General features: G+C 31.4%; 2 protein-coding genes across 14 annotated transcripts in view; both read right to left on the reverse strand.

Annotated features, from left to right (window-relative positions):
* Nanos (RNA-binding protein nanos) lies at positions 1-8,576 on the reverse strand. Of its 2 annotated transcripts, none has more exons than XM_083094010.1 (4): positions 8,288-8,408; positions 5,511-5,730; positions 4,726-4,872; positions 1-4,210 (listed from the first exon to the last, which is right to left on the reverse strand). In XM_083094010.1, exons 1-4 carry the CDS (start codon positions 8,403-8,405, stop codon positions 4,192-4,194), a joined length of 504 nt encoding a protein of 167 aa, XP_082950136.1. In that variant the 5' UTR covers positions 8,406-8,408; the 3' UTR covers positions 1-4,191. The 2 variants fall into 2 exon arrangements, with proteins under 2 accessions (XP_082950136.1, XP_082950129.1); XM_083094003.1 differs by having other exon boundaries at positions 3-4,147; positions 8,288-8,576.
* Positions 8,577-11,478: 2,902 nt separating this feature from the next.
* The window catches only part of LOC145968447 (uncharacterized), a 117,550-nt gene continuing 110,929 nt past the window's right edge, over positions 11,479-18,099 (reverse strand). For all 12 annotated transcript variants that reach the window (XM_083093932.1, XM_083093924.1, XM_083093915.1 and 9 more), the window contains one exon: positions 11,479-18,091. In XM_083093932.1, the coding sequence (XP_082950058.1) occupies positions 17,491-18,091 (601 nt within the window). In that variant the 3' untranslated portion in view covers positions 11,479-17,490. The remainder of the gene's footprint in view (positions 18,092-18,099) is intronic.

Genomic DNA, 18,099 nt, shown 5'->3' on the forward strand with positions numbered 1-18,099 from the left:
AGGCAATTAAATATGACAAAAGGTAAATAAATTTTCATTTATTCACACAAATGCATATATATTCTCTATAATTCATTATTGAGCATAATACAATTTTGTACAAATACTTAAATAATACATATTAATAAAGAAATAATAATTATCCTTAATACAATCAGAATGGCAATTATAATATGCGCAAGACTTAAAATACAAACGACTATAAAAAAGCACGTCCAGAATGCACAAGATTCATTCCAAACAATTGGAAATTTAATACGGTGATACAAAAAAATAAAAATCCAAAAGGCTTCATCATACCAACCAGAAAATTCGTGGTTTTGGTGTGTAATCATCTGGGTTATGTGCTCGTAAGCAAAAACGTTTAATCGGAGGAGCCTCGATTAACATCAAAGGCGACAAAATAATTATTTGTACAATTCTGTAAAATGTGCAACTGGACGTTAAATGATTGTGAACCTGGTATTGTGAAGTTTTTCTGCCTATTTCTCCTGCCTATGCATATGAAATTTATTTCTTACTTGGTGCCTTAATCGTTATCACCTGCTGCTGCTATTAATTACGAGAATGCCGTTGCACGGTTTCAGATTACTATAAAGTCATCTCGCGCTCTCTGAATCAGTCGGTATGTTGTGGCACGGCATATAGAAATTGCGCATATAATTCTAAGCTTTGGCAATGTATGCCGTAAGGTACAAGGGCGCATCATATCTTACAAAAGTAAGGATTTATTCGCACTATTAAATAGTATGCCTTATAAGTAAAAATTACAAATGTGTGCTTTTATATACACTCAAAAATTTTAGAAATATAATACTTATGTATGCTATATTATATTAATTTCTAATAGGAACAAATTCGTAATGTCGTAATTTCTAGTATAAACAATTCTTATACACTTTAATTCTCGGCAAAAAACAAAACTGGAAGTATTTATTGCACCGTCCTTCATAATTTCGAGTGCTTTATCCTATTTCTTTTTCTTTTCTAGCTGATATTAAATCTTTAAAACATTTCAATCCCTGAAAAAAAAACTTATCAAAAAAGTGACATATAATGCTGTGAAAAATTACCCTTTTCAAATATATATATATATATATATATATATATATATATATATATATATATATATATATATGTATATAATTGTTGTATATTCTTCAAAATATTCGGTTTATGCGAATAAAATTTTTAATGCTATATTATTAAAGTTGATTAATAGAATTCTTTCAAAGATGAATTGTATTTCAAGGATTGAAATGTCTTGAGAATCATAACTTTGTAAATAATAACTTTTAATTATTTCGTGATGTAATCTATTAAATCGTTAACTAATTATTGATTGCTTTACTTGGTGGAATAAAGCTGACGCATACAGCGCTGAATTAATTCAATTTACTATATATGTACGTATATGTACATATATATATTCTGTATCTTATGTATTCCATATCTTTGATATTTTACTGTATGAATAACAAAAAATAGGAAAGCTTCGAACTTAAATTTCAATATTAAGTATTAAGCTGTAACGATAACTCAAATTTTTATCTTATAACAGAGTTATAAAAAAAATATCAAAGAAAAATTGACATTTTTCTCGCGAAAATTTCTCATATAATTCGTATACATATATTGAAAAACTTTTTAAAATTATTAAAAAGAAATGAAAAGATATATACATAGGAATATTACAACAGAGATTATATGTATATTTATATATTAAATAGAAAATAAATGTACAGATTTATTATATTTGTTGATGCGGTAAAAAGATACACAATAGTCGATTTCTTTATTTTTCAATCACGGGAAAATTTTTAAATTGTTAAAACTCAACAAATATCATTTCTTTTTAATTATTTTATAAAGCTTATCAATATGTATATATGCCGAGAAAATATGAAAGCGTGTCCTTTTGTGAATTTTTGAGAAATATCTGAAAGAAGCGTCAACACTGCAAAAAAAGCATACGCCTTCTACGAATTATCAAAACCTTCGAAGCAAAAACCTAACATATAAACACAAAGAAATAACAGCTTTTGTTTCGATGGCCTTGACAAGATCGTAGCGAGACTGTGACAGTTACAACAGTTCCAAATATTCTCTAGATATGGCAATAAAACATACAATACATAGAATTGAGAACAGATCGTTTTGTACTAATTGATAAAGCAAAATAAATAAAATAATCACGGAAGTATATTTAAACATGTAAGATAACTTTTGAGGGAAAATTATTTTTTACAATTATTATAGACTATTGCTACAAATTTTTGATGTCACATAAGGACACGCTTTCGCACACGTATAAAAACATAAACATTACGATGGTAATTTATAAGCACATAAAATATACATCTTGTAATACTACAAGATATCTAAATTAATATCATTGCTCATGCGATGCTCGTAGAAGAGCATCGATCACTTTCTTATTACCTATTCAAAACAATCGATGTCGGTCGATAAGACTTTTCGAAATGTACATTCCAAATGTCGTAAAAATGCATATGAAATGCGCTTATATAATAGTTATTTTTCATCTTTATACTACGTATTAAACTATGTTATGTGTCTCATCAACCTATATCGTAAAATTATAAAAACTTAATATCTCACAAGGCACATGTTATCATCACAACGTTTAATTGAAAAAAAAGGGAAGAAACAAATAATGAATAATATTTTGAAAATTAATCGAGTGTTGAGAGGCTAATGTACTATGATAAATATATAATAATGAAATATTTCAACAAAACTATAAGAACTTTCTTTAAAAAATCACATTATTCTCATCATTTCGAACTCGAACTCGAGATGAATGTTCTTACTTGAACGCGTGCAATTAACAAATCGTATATAAAATTCTCGTCCAAATATATTGAAGCTAAGCCATCATGTTGCATTTTGCATACAATCTCTTTTTTTTTAGATGAATCCATAATTCAATGAAACGCGCTCGAAAATGTCAAATTCCAAAATTGAAGGAAAAACTTCAGAAATTTCGTGATATCTTTATATACGTCCAAAATATCTAACATATTTTTTATAGGTCACTCTAATTATATTGACATCATATTGATTTGTTCGTATTGGCAAGAAGAGCAGTAGAAATATATGGCACGCATTTATAGCACATTAAAATATAAATGACAGATTCAGAAAAAGAGTCATACAATACATAAGAATATATCTACATAATTTGTAATATTTACTTCAAATACGACGAAGTCGTATCTAAAATTTTACAAATTATGAATTTATTGTATTCTTCTTATGAATTCTTCAAATATCTGTATAGAAGATCTTTGGAATGTATAATCTCATTATAAATCTAACTGCTTAAGAAGTCATCACAAAAGTAAGTCGGGTAGAGATATATCGAAATAAACTCATTTAAAAAGCATTGTAATCATTTAAAAAGCAATTAGCTTCTTTTGTGCTTACACGATTCTTTCAATGTGACTTATATGTTATCGATAGATCAACAGGCAATATACACATTTTCCTTAAGGATATTAACATCTTAACAAAATATCGGTGTATTTGTTCGTCGATGACATATTGTTGAGTCACGTTGAATTTTAAATATCTCTACTGCCTAAGAAGTCACCGCCAAAATATATTGCGCGCATGTAAAAAAAATTGCGTTTAATCTTAAAATCATGACGCATTGCAAAATTGATGTTAGGTATGTTGCTGAATCTGTCCGATCGCGCGATTCTCGAAATACGCGTAAATTTTCTTCTAAACCGAAATTTTATCAGAGCAGTTTTTTATCACTCTATTATGAATTATGATATGGAATGAATTATATTACAAATAGGAAGAATGCGAGAGAGATAGTATAAATTATATAAATATACAGAAAGAATGCGGAAGGGTGACGCAAAACTAACTAAAGTCACGTCTCGATCTCGATTTAGATTTGATGTTTCAGCGTATTCGTGAGGATGCGAGATCATGTCGAGTGTCAATACTCGTCTGTACAGACGAATGTAAATGTTAGGTACAAAAGTATATAAAAGAGAAATCTAAAAATCTATAGATTATCTTAAGAATTCGATGTCATTTGGACATATGCGAGGATAGCCTCTGTTAGCAGTTGATGTGTACTCAAAGAACGCCCGCTTCTTATTCCTTCCTATTGAAAATCTCGCGCTTAGAAAGTATTGTTCGTGAGATATTTCAAGCTTGGGCGATGGAACTACGAAATAAAAAAAAATTATCCTCTTTTTTTATTTTTTATTTAAAAATCATGATGTTTAATAATAAATTAGGACTGTAAAATGAAGTTTATATGTAAAAGTGACACGAGGTATTCTCTCTCATACATAAGTACGTACATTCATGAATTTCCACACACCATTTTTTCTAAATGTAATACTTTTTATAGCTCTCTTCTTTTTAATATATGAAGTCAAAATACAAACGCAATATTATTATTTGGAAATTTTATAAAAAACAAAAGAGATTATTTTGGATGAAATTATCATTTTTAACTTAATAAATTATTACAATTTTTTTAATTTATTGGAACATTTTCTATGTTCATTATTATCTATTTACAATTTATATCAGAATATTAAGAATTATGGTATTAATCTGCAGAGATCAATTTCTATAAAGTCCTGAAAGTCTAATTATCTATAATATAAATATAGGTTATCTAAAAATAAGAAAATGTTCCATCGCCCGCATAGAAAATGTCATATGTCTTACTTGCTGCGACGTTTTCCCGCAGAGTTCCTCAGTAACTTGAAAGTATTCGGCATGCTCATTCCCCAGGGATTGTAAGGACCCTTTGGACAATATTTAACTGTATGTGCTATATCGCCGCTTGCGCCGCAAATCGGACATGTATAAGCTCTGTTGATCAAAAATTTTAGTTTTTACATAAAGAAAAAAATGATAATTTTCAAACATATTATGCTGAAAAATTATTTTTGGTTGAAAACACCAAATAGCACTGTAAACAAATACTAAATATATGTTTTACCATTTACATGAAATCCATTTCAATTTAAAAGTTCGTGAACAAAAAGTACTAGAAACAATAAAATTTATCTTCTATTCTTAAAACTCGTCGAAAAAAAGTCTTGTCGTATTAGGAATATACTCGAAACAAATTTGAGAGATATATGTAGGAGTGACAATGATCACTTGCGAAAGATCAAGAGTGAAAATCGTTCTCATTCTCGTCTCAATAAAAACAAAGGGTAAAGTTCATTCATTAGATTTAAATCTGGACTTAAATAATCATGCTTATATACATTAAGTTTAAAAAACGAAAAAAGGGGCAACATAATTTTCTTTCTTTTTACATCTTATCAATAATAAACATTTTACCTTTTACCAATCAATCAAAAAATGCTTGGTTTCTGTGCCTTTATGCGATATATGTGGGATGTGCTTTCCGAAAGAAAAACAAAAGCTTTATGCATTTCAACATTTGAATTGAAAATTCAAACTATTCGGCATTTGAGCATTTGTTAAACTATATATACCTAAGAACGGGACATATGACACGTCCATCGATATCCTTTAGCAGATGTTTTCGATAGTATGCCTCTTCTTCCCCATTATTTCTACAAAAGACGCATTCCGTTGGTAAGGGTTTTTTGTTCTTCTTTCGTCGCGGTATACTCTGTTTCGTTACGTCTTCGTGGTCTGGACAATACTCGTAGTCACGGCCATTATGTCGAAATTCTTCCATCACTTCCTCAACTGTAATAAAGATCAAAAAAATTATAAAATAAGAAAAAGACCAATTATTAGATGTAAATAAAAACAAGAAGTATAAACTATAAATTTTTTCCTCACAAAAAATATCTCTCATTAAATGAGACATATTCTTTATTCTGATAACAACATATTAAATATTGAAAGCATCCTAAAATATTGATAATGCTATCCTAAAATCTTTTCTATTTTATTCGAGTTTCTTAGATCAACATTTCTCCAGAATTAAAAGAAACTTTCGCATAAGCATATTATCATTATCATAGAAATTTGTTTTTTTTAATATTTGTCACAGCTATTTCTATAACAAAAAATGATTTATAACAATATCAGTGTACAAAATATGTCTGTTTTACGTCTATTACGCGCAAGATCTATTTTGATTTTTTTCGAGTGTTTTTTTAAATTTAAGGCGACAGAAGAAAGAGAATCCTGAATAAAATGTTAAAAGTTTGAACAAAAATATAAATAAATATATATATCACAAATTATAATCGCCCTCGATATAACCGCGTTAGATCAAGGATCTTAATAAACGAATGCGACATACGACGAGAGATGACTAGCTTATAAAGAAAAAAAAGAAAACAAACGCGTCTTTTATCCTGTCCCTTGTTTCGGAACAGCAGAGTCTCGAGCTGTTTTCTACGATGCAGGCAGAAGCGAGTGTAATTCGATAGCGCCCGTTGATTTGTAAACACGCACGGCATTTCTCAAGCCGAACGTTTCTAAATTGTAAGTGTTACCGGGCACAATATTCGTCGACGAATCCGTCGACGTCACTGGGGATCGGTATCGAAAGATAAACACATCTTTGCGCACAATCTCAATCAAACTTTTGTCTCATCGTCTCGGTGAAATAAAAACTCGCCGGTGCCGGCCGGGCCGTTTTCACAAAGAGTACCGGCGATCGCTGTCACAAAAGATGCATGCGCGCGAGATGCGATAAGAGATTACGATCGGCGTAACTGTAATCCGTGTGTCGCGACGACGATCACAAATAAAGGAATACACGCAGCTGCAAAAAAACAGGGTTTCTTTAGTTCCAGAGTAAAAAGTCATGGAAAAATTCTGGCAAAATAAATTCTTTAATAGATTAAAAGCCAGTCAATAGACTAAAAATGGACTTAATAAGTATTTGGAAGTAGAGACATAATAATATGAAAGCTAATATATGCTTATGTGCATTCAAAATCACATATAACTGTTAGCCGAATAATATTCTTCTAGGAAAACAAAAATATAATAAAATTTATTTTTCAATATTATACAAGACTTTATTTTGGAAATTAATAACATGTTGCTTTTTTTTAAGCTTAAATGATCTACGACAGCTTTGTGTTCTTTTATCGTGGAATTCATTTCGACATCAGCTATTAAGAAACATATATATACAATTAAAGATATATTTTATATGGAAAAAATAAAGATTTTGATTTCCACGTCATTTTTTTATTAATTTAAATTTTCTTTTTGAGAGAAATTGTTTTGTCAAATAAAATCCTTATAAATCTTTATAGGTTTCTTATTTATGTATTAGCGACTTTCTGTCGAGACAAGTTTGATAGTATAAATGCCTATTTAAACAAAAACCACTGACACATCAAAATTTAATGCGATTGTTAAGTTGATGATGAATCATAAATGACACATGACATTGGAGTGAGGTAACAAATATTTTAACCAGCGGTAAAAAGGTACAAATTAACTATTTCACATTTATTATTACACTGCAAATCCTAAATTATTTTGCCGCACAAGACAAATTTAAATTTAATTTCTAATTTTTTATATCGTTAAATTTGTTACCGATGTTGTCTATGTATCGCATTAAAATCTCCAGAAACTTTAAAAAATTTTCGATTCGAGATTATATTCTTATCTATAATATTTAAAATAAAATAATTATATAAGATATAAGTTTTAAGCGAAGAAAAAGATGCCAACTATAGTAAATAGAATTAAAAAAAGAAAAACACATATGTCCTTCGTAAATTCTTAACGCATAACTACAAAAAGATGCAAGGAAAAAATAAAAAAAAAAAGATCCTCAATGCACAGCCAAACGTTATAAAAATTTAAAAGTTTTCTCAAGTTATATAAGGGTATTTCTTCGAAATTTGTTTTCCGGTCAGTCATAAAATACCATAAAAATAATTACATATACATTCACAGTTTATTCTTTCTTTTTAAGTTTTCTTAAAAAAAAAGTCTAAAAGTATACCTGAGATATAATAAATGCGTTGGAGTGTTGTTTTCTTTCTTACACAAAAAAAGTACAAAATGTAAAAGAAAACATCTACTATGTAGAATTATTAATTAGCAATTAGCTAATAAGTAGATTACAGATAGATTGAATATATAACTTTTAAATAGTCATAACAAGAAGAATTACTAAAATCGACTTTCTCAGGCGAGAATGAAAAATTTATAAGATTATAAACGTTCCTAAAATCCCGTTATAAGTAGCACAGATTTTCAGTAACTCTAGATATTTATATATAAATAATACAGAGATCAACAATAATAAGATACAACATACCATTCGGCTGTGGCCTCTTGCTTATGGCGATGTCGAACAGCCGCTTTATCTCTTCGTCCAAACTGGGATTAAACGGGAATAAAGAATTTTCCTGCAGCATTGGCAACATGACGCACATGATCCGTTAATATGCTACGCTTTCGTAGCCGATTCTATTACGCGAACTTTAAGGAACTTGGTATTTCTTGCGGATGGATAGCTTCGGCGAGGCGAGCAAAATATATCAACCGACGTTGGTGACTCTCCGTCTACCACTGATACCGATACCGATAAGACTGAGAAAGGGACTCGAGCTCGAGCCTCGAGGCCTCGAGTCGAGTGCCCCTACTCATAGTCGAGTGGTGGGAGTGGGACTCTTCTCTCGTGTTCGACGTATCAGCGACAGGCTCGAGACGTTGGAAAATGTTGCGGCGAAGAAAAAAGAGACAAAGTGCTACAAATCAAAACTGCCGATTCGTCGTTTTGTTTATTACGTGACCTCGCCGCGATAAAAGCGTTTCGGCGTTTCCTGGAAAGAGAAGACGCCGACGAAAATGCGTACCAGGTGGGTTGGCACGCGACGATGATGATCAAGCGATCTTTGACACTAAACGAGCACGTGAACATTTCGTCCTCACTTTTACAATCTCCGACGAAATACATTTTATAACACACAGCTTACGATATCTCGATATCTTTCAATATTATTATTTAATCATGTTTTGCATCGATCGAGTACGAGAGTGATTTGCAGGATTTTACGCAATAAGATAACGCGTGTCTATATTTTATTTTTTAAATAGGAACGAGATTTTCCATTTTAAATTAACGTACAAATTTATTTTTATTTTATTGGCTAGCCAATCTTGCCATTGCCCGATTGTAAAATGAAAGATGAAAAGAGGTGACTCATAGATTATCGCGATTATAAATACGTTTATTTCTGTTTGATACGTTTTCATTTATTTGTATCTCGTTAGGCGTTATCAATATGTGATACTATATCCTTAGAATAATACATCCAGAGAAAGAAGTTAGTGAATAAGGAGAGACAGGGGAAGGACTTAAATTTAGATGCTTTTATGCTTCCGCGTAAAATGCAACGATAAGAAACAACGTGATAATCAAAACTAATGTTCTGCTTTTTCGAAGATAATAGATACATTATGAAAGATACATTACATTATTTTTCTTAATGAACAAAACTCGAATATATTTATGCTAAATATATATAAAACACTAAATCATTATACCGTGTAATCACATCAATTATTCTTAAGTTGCACACGTTTGTGTGAACATTTATAAAATATATATATTATATAAGGATATAAATTTTTTTTCATCAAAAACTTATTTATAGATTTTTTTTTAATTTTCAACAAAGCTATATCGAAGAAAGAAAGGAGTTGAAATTAAAAAGATTCAAGTGATTTTTCACTAATCTTCATCTTTATTATTACTGTGTAAATATGTAGGCACTGAACAAATAATGTTTCATAATTTGTTTACAAACATTTACACTTACTGATCTTCGTCTTTTGTTCAATCAATGAATATTCTTCGCGAGATAACAGCCCCTCGAATACCGTTCGGCTATACAAGGCTGCTTATATGTATATGTACGAGTGTATGTGGTGTCTATAACACACCAGACTTTAATATTTCTTACGGTAAATATACCGATTGTTGTCCTTACGGCACATTACATGCGCTCGATCCCAATTTCTAATTTGCGATCTTAATTATTTTATCAATATATATATATATATATATATATATATATATATATATATATATATGTATATATGTATATATATACTTCACTTTTATGTATGTATACTTCAATCTCTATAGCCGCTAAATATATTGTTCTTCTAAGTTTAAGAATTACCACGATTATTAAAGATAAGTATACATATCTATATATACTTTAGAGAAATTATAATTAAAATTAATAGCACTCATGATAAAAAAGTGTCAAATATAAATACATACATACACACACACATATATGTGTATATATATATATATATATATATATATATATATATATATATATATATACAGGGTGACCCATTTTAACTTAGGCAGCCAAATAACTCGAAAAATAAGCAAGATAGAGAAAAATGTTTTAGACAAAAGTTGTATGGTTTCGAGGGGGCCATAAGATGGTATCATTGGTTTGACCTTGAAGAGTCATTTGAAGGTCACGTGAAGGTCACTTCAATTTTTTTAAATGGAACATTCTATATATTTTTGTACATTCTTGTAGCTCATCTCGAGAGCTTTCCAAAACACTATAATTAAGTACATTTTCGTTAAGTACTTTTTGAGTTATGAGGCTTGAAATAATTTCTTAATTTTACATAAACCGTAAAATATCTTGTAAAATATTCATTTTTCGATTACCTTACCTTAATAGTTTTATGTACAAAATAATGAGAGGAATCAATTGGTGTAAAGAAAACACATAGTTGTTTCGAAGAAAAAATATGTAATTTGCAATTAACAATTCCATATTTTTTCTTAAAAACAACTATGTGTTTTCTTTACACCAATTGATTCCTCTCATTATTTTGTACATAAAAGTATTAAGGTAAGATAATCGAAAAATGAATATTTTACAAGATATTTTACGGTTTATGTAAAATTAAGAAATTATTTCAAGCATCATAACTCAAAAAGTACTTAACGGAAAGGTACTTAATTATAGTGTTTTGGAAAGCTCTCGAAATAAGCTACAAGAATGTACAAAAATATATAGGGTATTCCATTTAAAAAAATTGAAGTGACCTTCACGTGACCTTCAAATGACTCTTCAAGGTCAAACCAATGATACCATCTTATGGCCCCCTCGAAACCATACAACTTTTGTCTAAAACATTTTTCTCTATCTTGCTTATTTTTCGAGTTATTTGGCTGCCTAAGTTAAAATGGGTCACCCTGTATATATATATATATGTATATGTATATGTATGTATGTATGTATGTATAACTTGTGTAGAGGGATAGAAGAAAAAAATGGGAGGGTCAGGAAACGACAAGAAAGAAAAGGTACTAAGAGATAAAAAAAAAACGCAAATTCTAACTTTGGCTAAGAGACTGACATTTCGTGTTTTAGAGCGCGACGTCGGCTCGATCCGCTATCGCGTTCTCCAATTTCGAAATGTCCAACTAAATAAAGAGAAATTGGTACAAAGTCTTGAGAGTTATATAAATGAGCTCGACAAGATGTGTGTATTTGTTTTTGCAAATGTCGTGCTATGTATTTATGTGTACAATGTCCGTTCATCGGTGAAAGAATGTACTTTACATTAGGATATCTCAAGGTTCATTTAGTATTATCGGCTAATCGCTTTTCAGCCTTTTCTGTGTCTCAGGTATAAAACTAAAGGGGGTGGCTGGCGAAGCCATCTTGTAAAACTATATTTATATATTTTGTTCTCTCTTTTTTTTCTCTCTCTTTCTCTCTCTATTGCGTTTAAGTGTATGTGTGTGTATGAATGTGTGTGTTTATTAGAAATATTATTTATGCAGACAGATCGATAGATTTCGCTGTTCGTGCGTTTATACATGAGACACTCCGTATAACCAGGCGTATTATTCAACGCGAAATACGCTCTGACATGACGTTATTACCGATGATTATGACGATAATGAATGATGCCGATGATAATTAATGCGCACATAAGTATCGTCGATGGATTTCTTTTGCATTAATTTAATGATCATTCGCAAACGTCGATATCGCGGTGGTCCGTTTTTTTGGAATAGCTATAATTATAAATATATTTATATATATGTTTTTATATATATAAATATACATACATACATACATATACATATATATATACATATGTATACATGTATAATAGGTCCATGCGTCCTCTTCTCTTTATGCGCGTGTAATGCAACGTGTATGACAGTGAAGAACGTGTGTGTGTGTGTAATTTATATATATATATATATATATATATATATATATATATATATATATATATATATACAGGGTATCCCAGTCCACCCGTACACCCCTTTTAAAATGAAAATAAATGGCTTTTATCAAAAATCGCGAACAATTTTTAAGTAAATCGGGTACGCTCTATTAAATGGTGATATTTTCAACTTTTGATTCCGACCGGAAATACGGATCGCAAGTTGAATTTTTTTTAGAGGAACATGGTACTTTTTATTATAGATTCGAATTGTACGTGAAAAAATAAGAAACTTTTGTATCAAACGTTTTTTCTAAAAGTGCCTCTGTTAATCTTAAAATTGACCTTGAAAGTAACTGTGATGAAAGTTGAAAATATCACCATTTGATAGAGCGTACCCGATTTACTTAAAAATTGTTCACGATTTTTTATAAAAGCCATTTATTTTCATTTTAAAAGGAATGTACGGGTGGTCTGGGACACTCTATGTGTGTGTGTGTGTGTGTGTGTGTGTGTATACTAGGAATGTACATAGTGTACGTTGAGATATCTTTTAATTAGATTGTGTATAAAACGATGATACATACTATATTCGTTACTATACTCGTTTATATCAAACGACACATAATTATGATATATCGATTTTTTTTTAGTCTCATGGTACGCGACGTTCCAGGGCACACATTCCAGGCGCATCGTTCGCCAATAGGCTAATATAATAATAGTCTTGTCCTGTCATCTCGCACAATGTGATCGCGCGGTCACGCACTCTACACTGACTCGCACGCACTCTCCCTTTCATTCTTTTTGGAAAAAAAACCATTTCCACACTCTATGCGTGCTTATGAAACAAGAATCTCCAAATGAATGGCCATCAGTCTTTGAACATACGATTTTACATAACATATAATTTATATAATGATACCTAAAAAGTGAGTTCATTTTTCATCGGAAAACCGATATATTTTCTACTTCAATGAAAATTCATAGCAAATGTCAAGGGAGAAAATTTTGTATACATTAGATTATTATATAATATTATATATACATAATAATATACATTAATAACATTAATATTATTATTAATATTAATTTATATAATAAATTTATATAATTTGATAAATAATAAATTTATAAGGCTTCATATAACATATAATAATATAACAAAACATAAATAATAATACTAAAGTTAATAAAATTAAAATATCTCCAAAAAGATTTAAAAATATTCCTTATTTGTTCTGTCGCTCAAGAATAATTTTCAAAAACATGACCATCCATTCGGATATCAATATTTATACATACATACATACATACATACATACATACATACATACATACATACATACATACATACATACATAATATACATGTGTGTGTGTGTGTGTGTGTGTGTGTGTGTGTGTGTGTGTGTGTGTGTGTGTGTGTGTGTGTACACATGTATATGTATATATATGTGTGTGTGTAAATTATCATTATTAAATATTAATACTTCTAGTCGTATACTCTCGCTAGAGTAAAAGTGGTCTCGCGCGTCCCAGGTATAAATATATCTGGACGCCATAGGCAAATACAGTGTGTACCAGCGCATGTATTTTTTTGCTTTCTTGATATGCGATAGATACTAACCTAATAATTCACCTTTACATTTTTCATTTGGTATGTCTTAGTCTTATTTTATTTAAAAAAGAAAAAAATATATAGAAGAGAGAAAAGGGAGAAAGTTACTCCTTCACTTAATACAAAGTTTTGATGAGAGAGAAGTACAATGAGAAAAGTATTAAATTAAACGATGAGAATGAACAGATCTTTTTTTTTTTTTCTTTTTTTATCTCTTGTCATTTAAGAAGTTACGAATAAAATTATCGTAATCGTTATTGCATGATAAAATTATACATTTATGTATGATAAAAATAATCGGTCCGGAGCACTCGTAAAGTAATCGAAAGACTTTAACTCTTCCAATGTCTAAAATTATTTCATGTTAAATATATAATTTTTTTTATTCGTCACATAAGTTATCAACGCGTCTGTTGGAAATATATTCTGTCGTAAAATACAGAATAGCAAGTGTGTATGTGTATGTGCGTGTGTATGCTCGTATGTATATTTCATGTCCGAATGCGCCTCATACTTAATTGAGAATCTCAATGTACTTATCACTATGCCTTTTCTTTTTATTTTTTTGTTTTATTTTAATAATCAGTCGACTTCGGGATTCGTTTAGAAAGAGAGAGATACATACATTTTTTTTGCATTCGCATATAAGGAATGCACGTCACTGTTGTATTATATATTATACACCGTTATATTTACACGTCTCGCGATATATAGTCCCTTTTTATCCATTTTTTCTATTCGTCATATTAAAATTTCCGACGACGAAAAGAAACGTTATTTCCTTCTTTCATCTGTACCACGTACAGATTACTCTATTTGGATTACTTTACAAGTACCCACCGCGAGAATAAATCTCCTCTCCAATGCAACTAAGTCTTATATCATCGAAAAATATCATCCAGAAATACCTCTATTATACTACTAGTTCTTACTTAGTTTTATTTTCAGCGAATTTCAAGGAATACTCATTTCCAGTCAATATCTCGTAGAGTACAATTATTGTATATGTATATATTTATATTTATATATATATATATATATATATATATATATATATATATATATATAGCGCGCGGTAGTCTCTGCATAGCTTCCCATTTGTTTATCTAACTTAACATAAACACCGCGTTTACGAATTGCTTAGGATCAAAATAAAATAAACCGGAATCGTATTCATATAGGGATTCATATAGGGATCGTATTAATAAATAGGGAGAACGATGATACCATGCGGCATTATCATAGTGCGCTTAGCCATCGTTGACAATGCCATTTGTCATATCAATATCGTTCTCCCGCGTTATTTTTTACAATAATTTACCGACCGTGATTGCACAAAACAGGAAAATCTTCCCTTTTTTTTTTCTTTTTAAAATAGTGCTCGGACACTTCTCTCTCTCTCTCTCTCTCTCTCTCTCTCTCTCTCTCTCTCTCTCTCTTTCACGTTAAATAATATTAATTTTTAGATATCTTCTCTGCATATTGCACCGATATTTACAATGGACGTTTATATTTTGTATTTATTTCAATCGATTGCTGAATTATCTTTGATATCGGTCGATATTTATTATCCAAATAAAAACCACTAAAAATATTCCCGCTGGTAAAAAAACAAAGAAAACATTTAATACACATAATAAACATAATAAACATTGTTTCTAAAACGTGCTATGCAGCGTTACATACTGGTATAAAAGAGAAACAAAATAAAATTGTATACGTGTAAATAGACAATCATATTCTGAATACTATTAAAAAAAACAAGGCAGCTGCTGCGATTTATTTTCTGAATTTTCATATAACGCGCGAAAATCGCCGCTAACTGCAAATGTCTTTATGTTAATCGCGCCTTCTTAAAACTCAAGTTTTTCTGCCTAATTGATCTAGATCGTCTTCCAAAAAATCCGATGGTGTACGTAAATAAATCCTCGGCAAATCAACATAGAGAGACCGGTACTCTAACGTTTAAGGCTCATTGCGAAAATTTATTTAAATCATAAACGATTTACTATTGGGCACGTACAGTCTAACGAAGCGACGATTTTCTCTCTCTCTTTCTCTCTCGCTCTCTCTAAATACTTTTCTAAATACAAATATCGTCGGCTGAGAATACTATCTACAATCGCCTCTTCTCTGAAGAGAGAATCTCTTTGTGTATCTTCTTCCATATCGCGCGAATAGACACTTCTTCCAATAGTATACGCATTATGATTTAAATTTTCATGTTCGTAATAATTAATATTAAAAGAAATGTGCTCCCAACACGATTCTGACAGATAAATCGCACGAGGAACATATCTATGTTGAAGGACTGTCACACTCTGTTTTATCTTTCCTTTTTGCTCTCTAGGAGATGTGTATTATACTATGATGGATCTACTTGTGGTGAATATATTGTCGCTCTTTACGTGCTACCATACAGACACATACGGCAGAAAATAGTCTAGGCATTCTTTGTTTGCGATAATACACTCTACATCGTTATTCAAAAGGAACTTCGATTGAACTTTTTATTATACGCTTTTCTTTTGTTTCTTTATTTTTTTTCCTCACGAAGGCCAAGATTGCACGCGCGCTACCGATGTGTGTGATCAAAGTAAACTGATTTATTGAAGATAAAATGGAAGGAAAAATTTTGCATCAATTCGCGTTATTGAGTGTTAATTATTTAAAAGTATATTTTACAATATAATATTTTTTATGCACATGGAAAATACATGATAGGGCCATGATCATGTCCGTGGAAATCGATTCAAAGGCATGACGAAGTGTGCGCTTACCGTTTTATCGAAATTTTTATGATACTTTCGATGGCATTTCTTTCTTATTTATTCTAACAAGGGAATTTCGTGAACTGAAAAACTCTGATTATAATGAAACTTTATATATATGTCGAAAGCGAGAATAGACAAATTTAAAAATTTTCAGTCTCAAAAAGCTTTACATAGGGATAGTTTCATTTCTTATAATCGTTTTTTTTTTGGGTCGCAACAAAATTTCTAAATTCATTTATTTATTTATTCTCCCCCTTCCCCCTCCCTTCTCTATATATATATGTTTTATATATATATATATAAGTTTTATATATATATGTTTTCTATATATATATATATATATATATATGTTTTATTAAAATTTTATCAGAATTTTCCAGTTCGCGAGGTTTCCTTGTAAATCGCCAAATGAGATTTGAAATTTGTTCTTACATTCCAACGTCAGTCATGACTTCCCATCAGTCAATCGCAATTGATTACACGCGAGATTGTCTAAAGCTATTATTTTTTTAAATCGGACGTGCGCGGAGCCAGTGATGCAGGAATGAATATGCTGGTAACTGAGAGAAGAGGAAGTGGAGAAGGTGACGCACACGAGCGAAGATGACTCGCCGAGCTCACACATACACGGTTTTCGTTCGTATGCATCATCTTCTTTACTTCTCTTTCTCTCAGTTGCCGGCGTATCCATTCTGGCATCATTGCGCGGAGCAGCGGTGTTCCTTCCTATCTATTTCAAATGAAAATTCGTGAGAAAACGCGTAAACATGTTGGAATAGAAACTGCGCGGGCACTGCAGGTCGGATCTGTAGTTGGCATTGTTCGGCGCTGCACTGCGGGGGTGATGGTGATGATGGTGATTTGTCGTGGGTATTAGATATGGTCTGAATAGTTAGGGTTTGCTGTTATCGTTATTCAATGACAACGGATCAGCGAGTTTCTGCGGCTGTTGTTGTTGCTGCTGTTGACTGACCTCACTGACGGCACCACCGCTCATCAGCTTCGCATTGTTATTTTCCGCGTTGGGCATCTTCGCGTAATCGCGTTTGCGCGGCGTGTTCTCTGACTTGACGATCGTGATGTCCGGATTGTTCTCCAGCATGGACGTCGCGGCCTTCGGCACTGTTGTCGACATTACCTCGATATAACCGCCACCCTCGCGTTTAATCGACGTCGTAGTTGCGGTCAACGTTGCCGCGGTCGCCGCGTTTGCGTTGATCTTCTGCAGTATGTCGTTGACGGATTCATTGTTTTCCGTCGTCGCCGACTCCATCGTCGTCGCGTTGTTGCCGCTGCCACCGTCGATGTTACCGCCGGATGCCAGATCACCGGCCAACGAGATCCTGTCTGGACCTTGCAGGGTCGACAAGTATGTCGCGAGCGTATGGACGGTCACATTGAGCAACTCGGCAGCTCGGAACAAGGTAATCTCCTTCCGCCGCAGTTTCGCTAACACTTCAGCGGGGCCCGGTTCAGACCAGAAATCCCTTACTCTAAAAGA

This window comes from Camponotus vicinus, unplaced genomic scaffold (assembly GCF_025532165.1).
Source record: "Camponotus vicinus isolate PSW18456_S1 unplaced genomic scaffold, iyCamVici1.0 SCAF_1, whole genome shotgun sequence".
Lineage (NCBI taxonomy): Eukaryota > Metazoa > Arthropoda > Insecta > Hymenoptera > Formicidae > Camponotus > Camponotus vicinus.

Bases quoted from the DNA above. Each gene is read 5' to 3' on its own strand.
- Nanos (XM_083094010.1), bottom strand. From the start codon at position 8,405: ATGTGCGTCATGTTGCCAATGCTGCAGGAAAATTCTTTATTCCCGTTT. The intron at 5,731-8,287 runs GTATGTTGTATC...TCTTTATTACAG, and splicing joins CAAGAGGCCACAGCCGAATG to TTGAGGAAGTGATGGAAGAA. The intron at 4,873-5,510 runs GTATATATAGTT...TTTGATCAACAG, and splicing joins GTCATATGTCCCGTTCTTAG to AGCTTATACATGTCCGATTT.